At 45.1% G+C, this 19,735-nt stretch overlaps 1 protein-coding gene across 2 annotated transcripts in view; it reads right to left on the bottom strand.

Moving 5' to 3' along the window:
- LOC147606324 (mediator of RNA polymerase II transcription subunit 33A-like) overlaps window positions 1–19,735 on the bottom strand; it is a 94,180-nt gene that overhangs the window by 8,406 nt on the left and 66,039 nt on the right. For both annotated transcript variants that reach the window (XM_086791760.1, XM_086791761.1), the window contains 4 exons: window positions 12,378–12,585; window positions 12,134–12,248; window positions 11,653–11,814; window positions 10,856–11,558 (listed from right to left, as the gene is read on the bottom strand). In XM_086791760.1, the coding sequence (XP_086647886.1) occupies window positions 10,856–11,558; window positions 11,653–11,814; window positions 12,134–12,248; window positions 12,378–12,585 (1,188 nt within the window). The remainder of the gene's footprint in view (window positions 1–10,855; window positions 11,559–11,652; window positions 11,815–12,133; window positions 12,249–12,377; window positions 12,586–19,735) is intronic.

Here is a 19,735-nt window from a genome sequence, read left to right as displayed (position 1 = left end):
CCCAGTGGCCACATGTTAGGGGTCCAACTACATGTATCTTGGGGGGCTTTGAGCAGCCAGGTCTCTTGGAGATTGGATTGCACACAGGCAGTTACCCCGGGAGGAGCAAGAGAGAGGCCTCTCAGGGATCCGGGGTCGAGATGGCTATCCCTCAGGAGTGGCTGACGCCTATTCCAGACCCGACCCCCCCCCAGTGTGGCTAGAAGTGTTTACCAGACATGATATCCTTGTGGCAGTCCACAAAGTAGATGAGGACAGTGGTCTGCTCACTTTTTCTATTGGTTCCCAGGGCAGACTAGAGAGATCAGAGCTTCCCTTGGAGTATTTCACAGGCTGCATCTTGCAGAGGGTGAGGGTGATTGGTTTTCGAGCACGAGAATGGCACATAGACCCTGCACGGGCCAAGGTGGCTAGGGAGAGACTATGGCGGCTTTGGATTTGGGAGTGCCGACCTCTCACACGCCTGCAGTCAGACACAGGAGAGTGGACTTGGCATGATCCTGCAAATCGGGAGGAGATTCTGGATGCCCCCTTCTTTGCATATATAGCGCGGCTAGGCCGCATGGTCGAGATGCCTGAGATAGACAGCACATCGGTACTGACAGATCATTGGCAATCTCAGGGCCTATCACAGGGCTTCCTTTCAGACTTCTGGAAGAGGATTTGGACAGCTTTCGGCCTAGAAAGATCACACACTTTCTTTGGCTGATGGCACACAGGAGTTTGGTAGTCGGTACTTGGCTGGCAAATCGAGGTCGGTTAGCGGCCACCATCAGGAGTCTCAGCGACATTGCCTTTGGGATTGCCCCAAGGCTTAGCAGATTTGGCAACAGATTCTCTGCATATTCGCTATGGACAAGGCATCGACCCGGAGCATCACTTGGGGCACTGTCGCGTGGGCCACAGAGGATGGAGCCATCAGGGCTTATGAGGAGGATGGGGGAGGACTAGCCCTTCAGGTCTCTCACCATCATATTGCAGCAGTACCAGTCAGCCCCTCCTACAAGTGACTGGCAGCAAAGCTCATGCCCGAGATGGGAGATTTGCAGTAGCATCACAGCCTGGCACATTTGGCGTCCTGGATGCAACGCGGCCATCGAGGGTATCCACACTCCACCAGCTAATACCATCAGGACCATATGGCTTGACATTATTCACACCCTTTGCCGTCAATGGGGGAAGTTACAGGGAGGTTCTGACCACATGTGGAAGCGACGGGAAGCCTTCTTGAGACTTTGGAGGCATGGCCCTTTCCTCATAGATAGAAGCAGTGACCCCATTTGGCATTACAGACCACCATTGTGGTTGTTCCTCCACCCCCCCCCCCCTTGTATGAGATCACCTTCTCCTTACAGAGCGGCCAGCCAGAGGAGAAGCATCTCTTCCCCTTATGATCATAGCATGATTTGTTTTTGTTGACGGGCAAGGGAAAGAGCTATGGTTTGGCTGTCAAGAGCTATAGGTAAAGAGCAACAATGAGGCTGAATATTTCAGCCTATGCTTGGGTCTTGATGAAGAGTGCAGAAGAAGAGAAATCAAAAGGCTAATCATAAAAGGTGATACCATGCTCATCATACGGCAAGTACAAGGCACTTGGAAAGTCAACAAAGATGAGATGAAGAGCAGGTTTTTTAAGGTGAGAAAGCTTCTAAACAATTTTCAAGCTTTCCAAATATGGCATGTATCCATGGATGATAACAAGAGAGCCCATGAATTAGCAAAGTAAGTCTTTACCAAAGATGTACATGCTATAAAGGTCTAGGAGCCTTTGTATCAAGATAGAGAGTCTCTTCATGAGGAAGAGTATGTTCTTCTTGCAGGTTTTGCAAGAAAAAACTTGGATGCTTCAAAGAGGAGTCATTGTCAAGAGAGCCATGAAGTATGTTTTGATTGGTGATCACCTTTATCACAAAGGGATTGATGAGATTCAGGATTGTTTAAAGGCTTGCCATGAGGAGGGATGTGGAGGCCATTATGGAGTTGACATCACAAAGAGAAGATCTTGACATCCAAGCTTATGTGGCCAAGCATGAACCAGGATATTAATCATTGGTGCAAGAGTTGTCATGAGTATCAGGCTTTCCAAAAAAGGATGCTATTTCCATAGCCTATCCATCATATCATGAGTTATGGGGATTTTGAAAAGTGGGGTGTGGATGATATATGACCATTTCCAAGAACCAAAAACAAGAAGCACTATATATTATCGCTGCAATGGACTATTTGACTAAGTGTCTAACAGCCAAGGCAACACGCAATGCTACAGTAAAACAGGTGTGTAAGTTCCTTTATGAGATGATTTGTTATCGTTTTGGAGTCCCTTTAGAGTTGGTTATTGATCAAGGAAGAGAGTTTAGAGCTGATGTGATGAAGGATCTTTTTTTTTTCCCGGGGAAAAAAATCCTTCAATTAATTAAAGAAAAAACCCACAAAGGGCTAAGTACAACCATGAAGGGCTAAATACAAATTCGCCTCATATGAGGGCGGGAGATCACTATAAACACAAAAATCATACATAAAAATTCTAACAAAGGATCCAAGATATAGGCCAAGAACCCTATCCACCCAGCTCTGAAAACTAGCATATACATTAAGAAGCCCAAAGGGCATACATAATCCTGTAACAAAACACCCCCAAGGAGTAATAAATTGGTCTTCTTTTGGTCTTCTGGGACTATTCTAATCTGAAAATAGCCACTAAATCCATCACAAACTGAATATCTCTCATGCCCTACAACTTGGTCTAATATCTCATCCTGGAATGGGAGAGCATAGTGATGCCTCTTTGTGGCTGCATTAAGAGTTTTGTAATCTACACAAACCCTCCATTTATTAACCTTCTTAGGTACAATGGGGGAAACCCACCCTGCATCATCAACCGCATAGATAAAACCAGCTTGTAACAATTTAGTGACTTACACCTCCAAAAACTGTCTCTGAATAACACCTAGCCTCCTTAGCTTCTGAGCCATTGGCTGCACACCTTCTTTCAGCTTTATCTCATGAGCCACACTTGAAGGGGTCATTTGATTGTAATCATTGGCAAATAGCTTTGGATACCTATCAAATAAAGCCCCATACTGCTCTTTTTCCCAACTAGTCAGGTTACTAGCAAGCATCTCCATCAATTCAGCGTTTGGTACATTGGGCTCTATATCTTGCACACAAACTTGTTGAGTCATATGGCCAGCCATATCAGTCCCTCTAACCTCACCTATATATACCCCACACATGTCCACCTCCAACTCCAACAAGCTCTGATCCAATTCTATGTCATCATCACCTTCATTTGAGGATCCTGTAGAAAAGGTTGAATCAGCCCCCTGTATCCCTTTCCAATTTCTCTTCAAGCTCCAAAGTCTTGCCTGTCTTCAAATCATACCTTATCCTCTTCTCTTTAGGCCTGTCAACAAACAAGTCAACAAACAGTCGTGTCTTGACTTCATAGCAATCAGCCAGGGTCTTCCTAAAATGATGGGATATGCTCCAACCCCTGCAAGCATCACATGCATATCAATCATTACAATCTGGCCAAGAACATTCAGCTCCATATCTTTGACTACACCAAGACACTTCATTTTTGAACTATTGGCCATCTTCACATTGAAAATAGACTTTCCTGTCACCTCCAACCCAAGATTATACACAGCTTCATCGGTTATGACACAACGTTGGGCTCCCCCATCTTTGCTAACCTTCTTGCCATGAACCCAAACATCCACAATAGGCAATACATCAGAAACCTTACTCAACTAAACTACATTAGCCTTAGGTATTCTAAATCTAACTCTCCTAACACTTGCAAGCTTGTGCCACTGTCTTCTTATACTAGAATTCAGTTGCACAAGCTGACCATAAGTGATATTAGCCTTCCTATGTTTAACATTAGCCAAGAGACTATAAGGGGGTTTCCCTCTCCCAATTGAAAGCCATTCATACAAAATTTTCTTCTTCTAGCCCTGGCTCTTCCTTGCTTGCTAGATTCAGCTTGTTCCATGGTTGCCTGGCTCTTGTTTACTTACCTGTATCCTCGGATTCCGACCTTTGCACCCTCGTCCTCTTATTGGCCAATACATCAGCCTCATCTTCCTCTTCAACAATTGCTTCGAGCATATTCACATTACCCAATGGATCTTGAGGTTGATCTTGTCCTTGTCTTTGTCCGGGAACTTGATTCATATTACCTCCATCCCTATTGCCAGCATCCCTATTACCCTTTGGTCTTTGAATAATAGGATATATATCTCTTGGCTCTTGGTTGAGGACATTGAGGCACTATATTACCCTCTCGACAATTGTAGCACTGGAGATACACCATTCTGTTTCTTTGTTGCCTTTTCCCTTGTGGTCTTCAAACTTGGCTTTGAATAACCTCCATGGCAAGATTCAGGTTTCCAATCTGCTTTGTCAACCTCTGGATTTCTTGATGAAGACCATCCTGCCCTCTGTTTGTCCCGACAACCCTTGGAGCCTCAACACGTGGCTCCCTTTCCACATGCATGTCCATAGGGAAAGGCTCCACCACATGGACCTAACATATGGTCATGCCTAACATGTATGCCTGCTCCCCTCTCCTTTCTTGCCGACTCTTGCTTCCTCACCTTCTTCCTCCATTGTTCTAAGGCCATCCTCATTATAACATCAAATCTCTTTGTGGATTCTGCAGCCAACTTCTCCAGAATTCTTTTTCTCTTTTGCTCATGCTCTCAGTCTTCTTCTTCAATCACAAACTGCAGCTAAGTAAGCTCGGTAGCTCCAAGTTCCAACACGATTCAGATAGAGATCCTGAGCTTGCCTCCTGCATCTCTCAGTTGATCATTTGACTCACTCACTCCATCTTCTCTGGCCCTATCCACACTTTTACCGTACTGACAGACTTCACTCTGACCTCACCTTCTCTTTGAGTCTACCTGTGACTAGCCGTATTTCCTTCAGGGTCTCGCGCGATCTCTAGCCAAAAAACCCTCCTTATAAAACCAAAAAAGACCTTTTCTACCTTCCTTCCTCAAAAAAGGGTTGCCACCCGATGCCTTAAATCTCTTTCTTCTTTTTTGTCCCATGTGTCCTTCTAGATCATACCGTGCACCTTCATGAATAGCTTTCCCTTTTTGGCAGGTGTATGGCCTACCCACATGCCCTAGTTGTTTGATTTCAAACTATGGCGACCACCTTGGCAAACAAAAGCTCATTCTAAACTATCATATGTTCATTACATCCTTCTATTCATCTTGTTTGCATAGGCCACAAAAAACCCATCACATATTTGCCCCAACCTCACTGTGAAACACTTTCAAGTGTTTCACCTTGGCTTCTTTGCTCTACATGACTCTGATGTGGTATGGCCTCAACCTCAAGTCATTGACCCTGCTTGGATGCATCTTGCCATCAAGATTATTCAAATGGTAGCTTCCATTAGAAAAAATTTCATGCAACATCAGGACCTTCCCACTTCACTCTAAACTCGGTCTGGAAAGTGGTATCAAGAGCACTACTATATCTCAACACAACCATACCTTTCTGCAAATCCTTGCTGCTCAGCTTCTCATTGAATGCTTCAATTCTCTTATGACTAGTCTTCTCATACCATTTGATGGCTTCATCCCTATCCAAAAGAAGAGAGTGCAAGCTTCATCCTATTTGATGGCTTCATCCCTATCCAAAAGAAGAGAGTGTAGGCTGGTCCATCTCTTCTTTTCTTGTCCTCCTATACTAAATCTTGTTGTAAGATAAAATCAAGTGAAGGGAGCATGATATTAATTGGCAACACACACTCATCACCATAAACCAGATGATAGAAACTTACACACCTATTTTACTGTAGCACTGCTTGTCACCTTCGTGCTTCTGGATCATTCCCCCCACCTTAATGAATAGCGTTCCCTTTTTGGCAGGTGTATGGCCTACCCACATGCCCTAGTTGTTTGATTTCAAACTATGGCGACCACCTTGGCCAACAAAAGCTCATCTAAACTATCATATGTACATTACATCTTTCTATTCATCTTGTTTGCATAGGGCACAAAAAACCCGTCACACCGGGGTGGGAGGAGCCGAAAGATGGGGGTGGGGATCGGGGGTCAAGGGGTAGAGAGGGAGCTTGGAGAAAAAAGGGTTCACCTGCGAGGGAAGGGGGAGCTGGGCCTACGAGAGAAGGGCTGCCAGAGGCTCCGAAGGGTCATAGGGCCTCGCAAGAATCTGGATGCCTGGAGCAAGATCATGACAAGGTAACGGTCTCTAGAAAAAGGAAGGGGGGGGGGGGAGGGGGGGGAGGGGGGGGGGGCAGCGGCATCCGAAGAGGGGCATTAGACTCAGGGGGCTGCTGAGATAACTCCTCGTAATGGTTCTCTGATAACCATATCCTCTTGTGGCTCTTTTCAACCGGATCCTCAGAGGCCGGGACTTGGTGCTCTGAATCCTAGGGGACCGGAATACCCGTATCTTCCCTGGTGAGGAGCTGAGCTAGGGGAGGGGGGGGGGGTGGGCACGGGTGAGGCGCCTTCCTAGACTGGCGACGGGACAAGCTCTAGCAAGGTGTCCCATCTGCCGGCAAATGAAGCATCGTCCGAGGGAGGCCAGACTACACAACTCAACAAAATAAGAGCTCCACGAAGGCAACAAACCAATATGACATGAGGAACTGACTACGAAGAGGCTATACAGATACGAAGAGAGGGAATCCCTGCCGTCCTTGCTAGAACCAAAGCAGCGGTAGGGGGGATTTCATCACTCTCTCGATAACACCACCTATCACCAAGAGGAGGGGAAGGTATTCCTTCCTGAGACCAAGAAAGCAAACTATCACCGAAATGCCTGAGACACCAGCCAGAGGGTCGAAGCCATGCTGCCACCTCACAAAGAAGGGATGTGCCGTGCGCAGTGTGACGGCTCAATAGCATGAGTTTGTCCGATGCTGCAGGCGAATCAAACTCGACTTGGTAGTATCCATGCCCCAAGGGATGAATATCAGTGATCTTTCCAGGCTCGCCAATAAGGCTGGCTTGCAAAAGATCCTTGAACTATCCACGTGCCAGGCGGCTACCCACAATCTTGCAGACCAAGGTGGAGGCCACTAGGGGGACAACTTTTGAAGCGAGGAGCTGGAGGTCCACTTGTGAGAAGTAAAGGCAAGGGACGGCGGCCTCGGTCGGGGATGACGGAGCAGCTGCCATGCAGCTGCCATGGAGTCCTCCTTGAGGTGTGAAGACCAAAGGATGCCGACACTCGCCGAAGAGAAAAACAACCCCAAAGATGATAGTGAATGTAAAATAATTTCCTCACATGTGGCATACTCACCATTTTATGCCTCCAGAGCAACACCAAACTCCCAAAATTTACATGGCCAAACCTGGCATGCCATAACTCTACCTCTTGCATGGTAGAAGTATAAGTGGTGGCCAAGCATGCATCCTGTCCATTCTTCTCATATGTGTCCAAATGATACAAGCCTTGGTACAATGTGCCAGAAGTGACAATAGCATAGGCTTCCTCTCTAGTGGTAGCAAACCAGGTCCTTCTGTGGTAGCAAACCAGGTCCTTCTCGCTTCCATGTGGTACATCACCTCTTGTTGGGCCTTCTCCAAGACGTGTATTGATCCGCAACTTCCTTCGGGCAGGCAGCGAGGTGGAGTGGAGAGTCATCATTCAGCCTCGCCATAGAGGCGGCTTGGGCATTATCAATCCTTCTATGCAGAGCACAGCCCTTCTAGGCAAGCCAATCATCCGAGTACTCCTCCCACGTGGTGAGTCCTAGAAGGACTTTCTCACGACCCGCATCGCCGCCCGCACTCTAGTTCTTCGCGGTCGCTGGTCCCCGGGCCCTAGGTGGATCTTCATAGAGATGAGGACCCGCGGCCTAAGCGCAACCTTCCAGGATCGAGTTGTGGCTAGCCTCTTCCGAGCCTGGGACCACATTTGTTCTCCTCTTCACCAAACTCCCCTAGTCCTAGACGAGGAGAGACTTCGTCAACCACTAGTTTGGAACCCCTTGATTACCCTTCCTAGTGGCCACATGCTAGGCTCCCATCCTCACATTTCATGGAGCACATTAAGTGAGGGAACAGCTCAGTCTCTTGGAGAGTGGCAAGCACCTTCAAGCCGCTCCCACCAACCAGAGGCTCAAGGGGGGAGCCCAAATGGGATCTGACGCAGAGACATGCTCACCACCAACATCAACGACTCCATCCTGCCTGAGTGGCTCGCACCACCGCCTCCCCCTGAGTGGGTAGGGTTTTTTTACCATACATGATATCCCGATCGCAGTCCATGGTGCAGATGGAGACACCCACATGACTAGGGCCACAGGGCAGATTGAGCCAATCCCCCCCCTCCCCCCCTCTCCCCCCCTCGACAGAGGACCTCAAAAGCTGCACTTTATAGAGGGTGACAATGATTGGGTTTCATGACCACTGATGGCACGTCAACCCACCCCTAGCCAAAGTGACCAGAGAAATATTGTGGCGATTATGAATTATGGGAGGGCCAACCACTAATTCTGCTACAATGGGATCCCAATCAGTGGCAGTGAAATGATCCATTCACTCCCGAGGATGCCCTCACATCCCCTTCTTTTTGAGTACACGGTCCGTCTGGGCCACAGGATTCAGATGCCAAAGGGATGATAGTACGCCAGCAGGGAAGTAGTATACTGGCAAACATAGGGCATCCCCATGTGCTTTCTCCGTGATTTTTGGAAGCGGTTGTGGGACAGCTTCTGGAAGATTACTCTTTTCCTTTGGTAGATAGCTCACAAGATCTTGGCAGTGGGCACATGGCTGGCAGTTGGAGGTCAGCCAGCTCTCTGTTCTAGATGTGGAAACCCCTTGGAGTCACAGCGGCACTGCCTTTGGGATTGTCCCAAGGCGCAACAGGTTTGGTTGCAAACCCTCTGCATCTTCACCATGGACCAGGCACCAATCCACATCATCACCTGGGGGGTGGTAGCCTGGGCTTCCGAGCAGCACGAGCCCTAGCATACGAGGAGACGGGGTAGGATCTCGCCCCTCTCCTTTCTCACCACAATGACATGACAGCCCTGGCAGCCCCAGTAGGGAGGCCATAGTAGTCAAATGTTTCAAAAAACGCGTTTTGAAAACGTTTCATACAGGGAAGGGGGAGGGGGGATACTGGCCTCAAAAATCATATATATGCAGCTTTATTTATGTTGCCCTAATAAGCAGCTCATAGAAGCTATAAAACATGCTGCATTTACACATAAAAACAAAGTTAAGATTCAAGAAGAGCATGAAGTCTCTGGTCGATTTGATAAAAACGCCCAATTTCATGTGGATAGGGCTTGGGTGGGTATGAAACGTGTTTCATATGTTTGAAACGTTTATGAAACGTTTCATAAGTTTTGTACCGTACAAAACACATATCAAAACTACTATGGAGGAGACCCACAGACCCCTGTCAGAGGTGGGAGATCATCTAGAGCATATGGATGGACATCATACACACCCTCCGTGGCCAGTGGGAGAAGCTTTCTTTCTATGGATTTGGAGCAACGGTTCTTTCCTCAGGGTCAGAGACAGCGAGGTTACTTGGCCACCTGTTTGGCTGTTCCCCCCTCCCCCCTCTGAGAGCGTCCAGCCAGCGAGCAAGAGCCCCTCTCTGTCCCCTATTGTTTTTCTTGTCTCCTTTGATTGAGATTGGGTCAGGTATTTAGCAGTTTCAGCTGTATTTTTGGCAACTAACGGAAGGATGTTTTCTTGGGAAAAAAAAAGGACAATTATAAGCTCTGGAGGAATCCCCAAGAACGGATACCCACCTTTCCAAGACAGCTGTGATGCCCTAAAACTTTACCTCAGCAAACAGGAGTTGAATGAGCAGACAAGGATTCAAGGGATTCTTTTTGTCCAACAAATATGCATTTCTGAATCTAGTGGTTCGCAGCTTATTATCTACCCATGCTTGCACTTCCCTCATCCATACAGCTAAAGACTATGGGAACTGTGTGGTATTACAAAACCACTAGATGGCTCCTTTCTCTAGCATATCGGCTAAGAATGTTATGTATGTTGCATACTGTACACAAACAGTACTAGTGCTGAAAGTACTGATTGCAAATAAAAGCTACACTATATTAACTTTTAAGTACAACTATAAGCTCTTGCACTTCCCTCATCCATACAGCTAAAGACTATGGGAACTGTGTGGTATTACAAAACCACTAGATGGCTCCTTTCTCTAGCATATCGGCTAAGTATGTTATGTATGTTGCATACTGTACACAAACAGTACTAGTGCTGAAAGTACTGATTGCAAATAAAAGCTACACTATATTAAGTTCAACTATAAGCTCTTGAGGAATCCCGATGGATGGACACCCACCTTTCCAATATAGCTGTGATGCCCTAAAACTTTACCTCAGCAAACAGGAGTTGAATGGGCGGACAAGGATTCAGGGCATGCCTTTTGTCCAATAAAGATGCACATTTGACATGGACCCTATCTTGCAATAAATCTGAGCCTTTGTACATACCTTCATAAGATTGGAATACATCTAACCTTTACATATTGTTCATGGTGAATAATATCTGGATCATATACTTTAAATATATGAATCATTAATTACATGAAAAGCATTAGCCTGACAAGCTCATAACAAGGACTACATACAAGCGATTATATTGAACCATAACCCCTCTCAAAAAAAGGGAAAGACAGATGAACTTTTTTTCTGCGGGCAGGGGCACTGGCACAGAAAACAAAAACAAGACAGATGGAGGGTTTTTTCCCTTTTTTTTGAGGGGGCGAGGGCCACTGGCTTATGTATTCAATGAATGCAAGCTCTAACCCATATCTTGGTATTAGTTTTGGGACTTAGATTTGAAGTGTTTTAAAGAAAGGAACAAACCTGTTGTTAGATCACGAGGGGACAGTTTGCCATGACCACATGCTGTAAGCAATGCATCTACAACAAATGGGACTGCTGCCAAAAGATCCCATGCAGGCAGCAGTGGTTTTCCTCCTGCCTCATCATTGCCTGTGTTATCCACTGAAGTACCAGGAGTGGTGGGCATGCTTCCACTTCTACTAGTCTTTCTCATCGTCATAGTAAGAAGTCTGTCCACCACCTGGTGCACAGAATCACCACGTGCAAGTCCTGAAAGGCTTGATGCAATGCAGGACTGGTGTTGCCAAAACCATGCCTTCAGCTTGGGGAATGAGTCCATTGTTATGTATTGAGATGAGGGCTGCACCAAACCTTTACTAGCCTGAAAAACGCTGCTAGAAGGCAACACTTTTTTGACTGAATTTTGATCATCTGCTCCTGTTTTCTCAAAAGATGTACCCATCAAGGAAGATATTTGCATATTGTGCCGCATGAGCAGATACTCAAGGCTCATATCAGTGCCTAGAGGCGTTCCCCTGCCTGAAGTCCTATGCTCAACAGGAGGTCTATAGAACGTCCAAAGTTTGATCAAGATTAAAAAAGCCAAAGAGAACAATGTGAGCACAGAGATCTCTTCTTTAGATCCCGTCACCAAAGGTACCGTAGGAGATAGAGATCCAAAAACTTCACAGATGGGCAGCAAAGCTGCAGCCAGTTCAGGAAACTGTTTTCACAGGGACAAAAAAATGAAATTTGGCCAGGTTAGACACACCAACGAGTTATAAGTGAACCAACTAATTGAAGTGAGGTATAGTTACCATGCCATATAGTGACAAAATGTGAAGAACGTCATTTGAGTAGATGGCCACTAGAGCAGCATGTAGCATTGGTGCGTGTGGAATCAAAAAATGACCATTTACTCTAGCATCAACTGAAGCAGGAGGTGAAAGTAAACGCAAAACTAAGTACACTGCATGTTCCTGCATCCAAATGAGAAGCATTTAACAGATGATTACTTGGCCTTTCAAACACATGCATATCAATTTCAAAAAGGGACATCTGTGAATCCCTGAGTTCTTGTTTAGTTATATATGCCATGTATTGCTTGCGGGATAAGGCATTGAGCAAACAAGAGACAAGCACAAACACAAACAACATGCGTGCATACACCTGCCACGCACATAACAGAAACAGAACTCACCAGTTGCTTACTGTGGTACAAGGCAGTAAGCAGACTACATGCAGCATGCATGCACAAAATAAACTCAGCTACACGAATGCACATGGATCACTTTGCACCTGTACATTCCAGCCACGCACTAAAGAAGCACCACACAAGATGCTAGCCGCTGCGGGCCTTTCATCTTCTGGTCCATTGACTGCTGCTTGATATATCTTCTCAAGTTCTGCCACACTGCCCAAATCAACCTCTCGGTCAATATAACAAGCTGCACCTGAATAATGATCTAGCACTGCAACCAAACAATCCACTGATTTTCGTGACAGTTCCTAAATCACTGCACTTAGAACCTAACAAAAATACCTTTTTGCAGGGGTAGTAATCAAAGAACTTTTTAAAGAGCCACTTAAAGGAGCTCCATCCATGTACGCATTCCAAGGGGATTGAGGAGGTCCTGAAAGAGAGAGATTGCTAGCCAGTGTCCCCACATATCCAGGCCAGTAATATGCCGAGGTGTCTATTAAGCCACGCCCAATGCAGGCTTCCACAATTAGATGTTGCAAATTAGCCACTGTCACAAGCAGCGTTCATGTTACGCATTATAAAAATTAAAATCGCAGCAGAACCTAACCTAGACCAAGAAGAACGAACAGAAAATCCCTTAAAAATTGCATTAGTCTAGACTCTAAGATAAAAACTGAAGTCAATAAGACAGCACCCTTCCCACAGGCCACAGACTACACTCAATAATTTAGACTGGGAGGTTAATGACAAATAGGAGATTTTGAGAGCCTGATGCAGAATAGTGGTTAAGGACATTAAATATGCTGTGCATGGTACATGAATATCTTGATCACGTAGAGACTCATTTAAGTACGCTACTCTTTTCTATATCCAATATACACACACATGCACGCACATACATGTATGTGCTGCATGCAGACAAGCCTATGTGTACTGAAGTAATCTCAATAAATACAAAACTTAAGTTCATGGATGCATATTACATCTAACATGCTCATTGATTAATCAAGAAGCAACAAAAAAATAGGAGTTTACTGATCTCAAAGCTCAAACTTTTTAAACACTGATACAAAACGGAATATACAGTACAGAAAGGTAAAAATTTCATGGAAGACAGGGTTATATATACCTTCATGTATAATTATCTTCCATCTTCTATCTGGTGCACAAAGTCCATTCAGGGTTCACAAGCCTTTCATGTATAATCATCTAGCATCTTTTGGACTCATGTCACCCACAATCTAAAAAATTAAAAGCAAGAGTCAAGGCAGCTCCAGAATGGCTAAGTTTAGAAGGATAGGTTTCATCAGGAGCCAAAATGTGTGGTCATATCCCGTCACTTAATGCCATTCAAACCTTTCCTGTTTGGTAACATCAGCCATCGGACTATACCTCTTAGGGAACCTTTTGTCTTCCTTGCAAGTCATGCAAAGAGTTTCTTAAGATTTCAAGGGTTAGCCACTTTCCAGCATGAGCAATGAGGAGAAACACCTCTTCATGTCTCACATGCATCTTTCCCAGACAATACATGCATGTGTCATGTCAACTATGGAGCACTCAAATAAGAGTTTTTCACAGAGAATGAGCCATTGTGAGAACTACTGATAGAGGCACAAAGGCCCTAACTGTAAGTGAGGATATAGGTATCAACTTGACATTGATGCCAATGCATTTCCCACAAGGGAATCCGAACCCGGAGGCAGTCACAACACCTGAGAGCTAACGGCTCGAGGATAAGAAGAAGTGTAAAGGAACGCTAGTACCATGGTGACATGAGAGTGTGTATCAACGCTTGCAACCAGCAAGTGTGATGCCTTTCCACATGCTTCCAAGCTCAAGCATCACTTCACCTACTTATGCTTCTCAATCTACCCATACACTTCTCCACGCATTGAACACGTCGCCATTATAATATGCATCTCTTCTCTTCTTTCTCCCACAGAGACAAGAGACAAAGATGTAATTTCTCTCTTCAATTTCTTCTCCCACACGCCTCAGTAAGTTCTGAATCCAAATTGATGAAATAAATTCAGCAATTAAGCTAGCAATTCAACCACTAGCGAGCATCGATTCACAAGTTTACAAAACGAAGAGAAGAACTACTTTTCTCATTGCTTGAGCTAGCCTTCATATATAATTTAAAGGGTTTGCTACTTGGGCTAACCACCTAACCTCTTCATATCCCTTATCACCTCATTTATTAATCTTTGCAAATGAACCTTCGTATATGTAAGCCCAGCGGGGCGTGCCGTGATAGATTCAACCACGTGTCCAAGAGGTAAAGATAGATAGATAGATAGAGAGAGAGAGAGAGAGAGAGAGAGAGAAGGGTATAGAGTGATATCACTTTCAGCTAACCAGGTCTATCATAAGCTCGTATCAGAGAAAGATTGGGTTTCAGCCAAGTCCAATAAGGTGTGGGGATTGCACAAGTCTAAATCATGGTGGCAAAAAACTCTTATGCGTGGTTGGCAATCTAAACTCCCTTACCAAGGTAAGGTTTTCATTTGGAGGATGTTGGTGGGAGGGTTACCTACACACGATCAGCTCAACCGTCGTAAAATTACATTGGCCTCTTGCTTCTTCTGCACGACATGCACTGAAACAGTTATGCATCTGTTCATGAGTTGTCCAGTGGCCCGTCAGATTTGGTCTTTTGTCTCTCGCGTTTGGGAGGCAGTAGAGAGGTCTACTATTTCGGCTTATCAGTGGATATTTGGGATTTGTCCTCAAGTCATTACTTCGGACAGCCGCCTTGTGATATTCCATTTCCTTAGATGGACAGGACTTTGGCATATTTGGACTACACGGAATGGGTTCATCTTTGATTCCTTGTCTGGAATACATGCGCACATTCTACGTATCCGCGGTTTGCTGCTTTGGCAGTTTTCTTCTCTTCTCTCAGCTCAGCTACTGGATGCAGATGTTATTTCGTTATGGTCTACGTCGGCTCGGCTGGCTCATCTTTGATGCTTTTATCTGGGATGCTTATTTGGCTAGGAGGCTTTCTTATTAGTGTACAGGTTTGCATGGTCATGATCCTTTAGAGGATCTTTTGTGGCGGTTTTTTTGGGGCCATAGGTTCTGTGTGAGCCATGTGGCTGATGTACATTTTTACATATAATATAAAACACCATTTCACGAAAAAAAAAGAAGGGTATAGAGATCTTGCACAGTACACCACACTGAGCGGGGAACAAGGCCCACCCCCTCTCATGAATTTTGACAATGACGCAAAGAGCATCTTCATCCCTTCTTCTCGACGCTTGGACAAGGTCGGTAGCATGTGGTATAGGGTTGTCATCTGCATCTCTTGTTGGTGGGGGGTGAACATTAGCACTAATGATGGTGTCCAAGAGCTCATAGGAGGAAAGAATAGCCTTCATCTTGACCTTCCATAGAGGATAATTTGTTATGTTAAGCTTTCTATCAGCACCGAATGGTGGTGGGCGGGTCTTACGGAAGAATCCATTTAAATAGAACTGCTGGACAGCAATTAGCAAAGAAGTTTTGTATCGAGCCAGAGCTCTCATACCATGTAAGTAGATACATCATGTGGTGTATACAAGTTAAAACTCACAAGAAGTAGATCTTTCAGAGCACAAAACTTTCAAACTCAAATTTCACAATATAACAGAGATAGAGAGGAATATTGTATAGCTGAAGTGATACAATAGATGGCAAAGGCCCACACCCATGTGCTCTTGTGAAGAAAGCTCTGATGCTTGATTTGCGACTGCTAAGATGGAGGTTGTATTCTAGTAGAAGCTAGGGAGTACACTCACAGTGATGACTGATAAACTCTATAGAGAAGGGACTGGCCATGTATCTATATAGACCTATATATGCAAGACACCATAACATGACTGCGTAGGTCCACGGTCATAGTCAGTGCCACCTTCAACGGTGTAGACTCAGCCCATGAAGATGAACTACAAATTGCTACACGTATACCGCACCTCCCACGGCCATCTAGGATCATCTTGGGCCTCATAATGTCAAGATAGGGTGTCTAAGAGTAGAGTCTATCTACTCTATGCCTGGACCGTTATGAGATAATGTAGCATTTGAAACCGAGGTGGGTAGTACAATCCAAATTTCTAAGAATATTAAACTTCACATTAAAGACACTAAGTACAGATAGCTTCACTAGTTACAACCACACTCACCGACACTCACTTAATGAGTATTAAAGATTTGGAGAAGCCGACAACACAATGGGTCCGGAACGCCCACCCCTCCCTCCCCATAAATAAAACTTTATTACAGGAAGTATTTACCGATACATGTAGAGGGTGCTCTTGCACTGGATTTCCAAGTATCAAAGATGAAAACAATATAAAACAAGTTCCTCCACCCAAGCCCAAGGCAAGGGGTGTTTCCAGCTTCACACCAGCCTAGCGTGAATCTCACAAGAGAAGCCTAGTCTCACATAGTCTACTATGTGGATCTCACAAGCACTCCCAGTCTCACACTAACTAGATGCTCCTACAAAGCCTTGGTCACTTGGTCCTCAATCAAGAGGGACATACAGTAGCCTATGACAGCAGGCGTTTGCAAGGTGCCGAGAAGCATATGGGTGTTTATGAGCAGGAACTCATGGCTGTAATTCATGCTCTAAAGGTGTGAAAACACTACCTTTTAGGAGCTGAATTTACAACAAAGACAGATCATCAAAGTTTAAGATTCTTTCTTACTCAAACAAAGCCTTCTAAAAAGCATATGCGGATGGCCAACTTTCTTTCCATGTTTCATCTCCAAATCATTCATACCCCTGGAAAGAAGAATGTAGTTGCCGACGCACTCTCACGAAAGCCATATGTAACTTCTATTTCAGTCGCATCACCTGAGGATTTGACTATGATGCATAATGCTTATGCTACGGATGCTGATTTTTCATCTTTATGGGCTGATTTGCAGTCCGGGACAGCCCATATGCCATATGTATGTAAAGATGGATATCTCATGTATGCTACCAAATTATGTGTTACCAAAGACTTTAGGTAAAAAGTTTTGCATTAGTCTCATGCACCGCCTTATGCTGCAGAGCGTAGAGGAATTTTGCCAACCACTCAGTTTATTGAGAAGTATTTCTTTTGGCCTACTATGCGCAAGGATATTGAGGCATATGTACGTCAATGTATTACTTGCCAAAAGTTAAAATTCAGCAGGCACAGGACCCCCGGGTTACTTCAGCCCTTGGATTTCATCATGGATTTGCCTCGTACGCAGTATGGCAATGATGCCATATGGACTATTGTGGACAGATTCAGCAAACATGCTCACTTCATCCCACTGAAGAAGACCATTAAGCTAGACCACATGGTTAACTTTCTCTCACACATCTTTAAGCATCATGGAATGCCTAAGTCCATTGTGGGTGACAGAGATCCCAGGACTACTAGCCTATTTTGGAGGACTCTTTTCGACAATATGGACACAAAACTTAGCTTCCCGTGAGCTTTTCACCCTGAGACGGATGGACAGAGTGAAGCTGCAAATTCAGCCATCCTTGATTTGCTTAAATGCTATGTTGCCGAGCAAAACACCATGTGGGAGAAGTTTTTACCATTGGTAGAATTTGCCTACAACAATACCATACACTTGTTGGGTAGGAGGGAAGCTAGCCTGCACACAACAAAGAAACGTGAGTGCTGGAAAAGATGTACTCAATAATGATATGAAAATGAAAGTACAAGTGAGTACTAAAAGTGCCCAACATACATAAGTGTGTTCACACGAGAAAAAACCCGTGTCCAGTCACAAGGAAAAAGTGCCCGTGAGTAAGCTGGGTTCACACCTGAACTAGCCGGGAGTGGACATGACCAACAAACCCTCCTCAAGTGAATGGTGTGAACAGGTAGCAGCAGGGTGATAAAGCTGTGAATGCTGCCCTGCACTATGCTCCACAGTAAGAGTGAACTGCAGTGCCAATGGAAAAAGCAAGCACTATATGACATGGAAAAGAAGATTCCCCAATGTCATAGTGCTAATGCTAGAGCACTGCAGTACATAAATGCATCACCAGAAATGCATGCCAAAGATCATGTGGACATCACCTCCATGGCAAAGATCATGTAAGCTGCAGAAGTGAAACTCATCAATGGAGGATCCGATGAGGAAAAATCAGCAATGGTAGAGCTGATAAAGGTAAAAATTCAGCAATGTGAAAAGCTGAAAATGGGGAGAAAAAAAATGGGGGCTCGAGGCGGGCATCAGCCAATGCTATGAGAGGATAGGTAACCTCTCAGCGATGCCACGATCAGTGGCATGTATGGCAAGTGTAAAGATGCATAATCCCACAATGAATAATATACATGTGACATGTCAAAACCATGAGAGCAAGCCAACACTGGCCAAGTCTGTAAAAGGCACTCCGTGTAAACATCACATGTGAGAAAGTGACAATGTCAACACTGTAGAAACAATCCCGCTGCAAGGGAAAACAGCATAAAAGGCATCTCCAATAGACATCACATGAGAGAAAGCGTCTAGCATAGACCAGCATAAGGGTCAACAAGCATAAGTGACCATGAGGCATCACCAACTGCATGTGGGCAAGTAGAATCCCCCCTGAAATGCATCTGCCAGACAATGCATACCATGGAGTACATAATATAAAGCATAGTCATCAAAAGCAATGGCATCAGAAGACATCTCTGCAGGCAATGAAGATGTAAGTGTCAAGGCTGACACATGTGGCACCTGTGAAAGAAGATGCTAGCTGCTTCTTTTTTTCACTCTCAATACGCTTCCTGCATTCCTCTATGGTGTGCCCTATTTTCCTACAATAGTTACAGCGCTTTTTCTTTTCAGGCTTGTCCTCTGTCTTGGGAGGATCCGATGGGCTAGGTTTAGGCCCAAATCTATTCCCACGAAAAGGAGCAGCCATTACTGACTCAGAAGACATCATGTTGTTCCTGTTGGAACGAGATTGCTCTCCACTGAGCAAGAGAGTCACAAGGTTGTCAAAAGTGACCGCATTAGGTGCATTGCCAGCCAACAACCGTAAAGTGGTGCCAAATGCCTGATAAGAGTCAGGCAAGTTGCACAAAACTGTCTGAACAAGATAGCTATCTGTCAATACCTCATCAATGTTAATGAGCTGCTCTCGTACGTCATTCACATGCGTAAGGTACTGATCGATAGAGTCACCTTCAAGCATGTGGTCAGTCTCAAGCTTGCCCCGAAGGTAAGCTACACGAGCCTCATTGCGACCTGATTACGCCGCCGCCAAGGTATCCCAAGCACCCTTTGCAGTGATGCAAGAACGAATGTGCGGAATGATATGCCTGCGGCACGAGAGAGCAATCAATGCATGGGCCTCAGCATCCCTAGCATCCCAAGTACGTTGCTGCTGAGTAGGAGGAAGACGAGGAGGTGGACCTGCAAGAGGATGAGCGGGAATCACTTCACCTTCCGCTGAAGTAGGTGCAAGAGGACGCTCCTCAGTGCCATCCACATACAGCCATACATTTTTGGTGACCAAAACATGATGCATCATATAAGCCCACATAGGGTAGTTGTCTCCATTGAGCTTGTCCTTTTGAGATAGCATTCCAAAGAGGTCATTATTACTGTTGGCCATGATAGCACAACAAATCTGTCACAAGTCACCACGAGTATGCAATGCCCAACAAAACCGTAAGAATGAAGGAGATAAATAGCAGGATCACCAATGGGCTTCACCATGAGAA

The sequence above is a fragment of the Cibotium barometz genome, chromosome 57 (assembly GCF_041138505.1).
Source record: "Cibotium barometz isolate CiBa-2024 chromosome 57, ASM4113850v1, whole genome shotgun sequence".
NCBI classification, from domain to species: Eukaryota; Viridiplantae; Streptophyta; class Polypodiopsida; order Cyatheales; family Cibotiaceae; genus Cibotium; species Cibotium barometz.
Note: the sequence above shows the minus strand (reverse complement) of the source record. Positions and strands in the feature narration are given on the sequence as shown.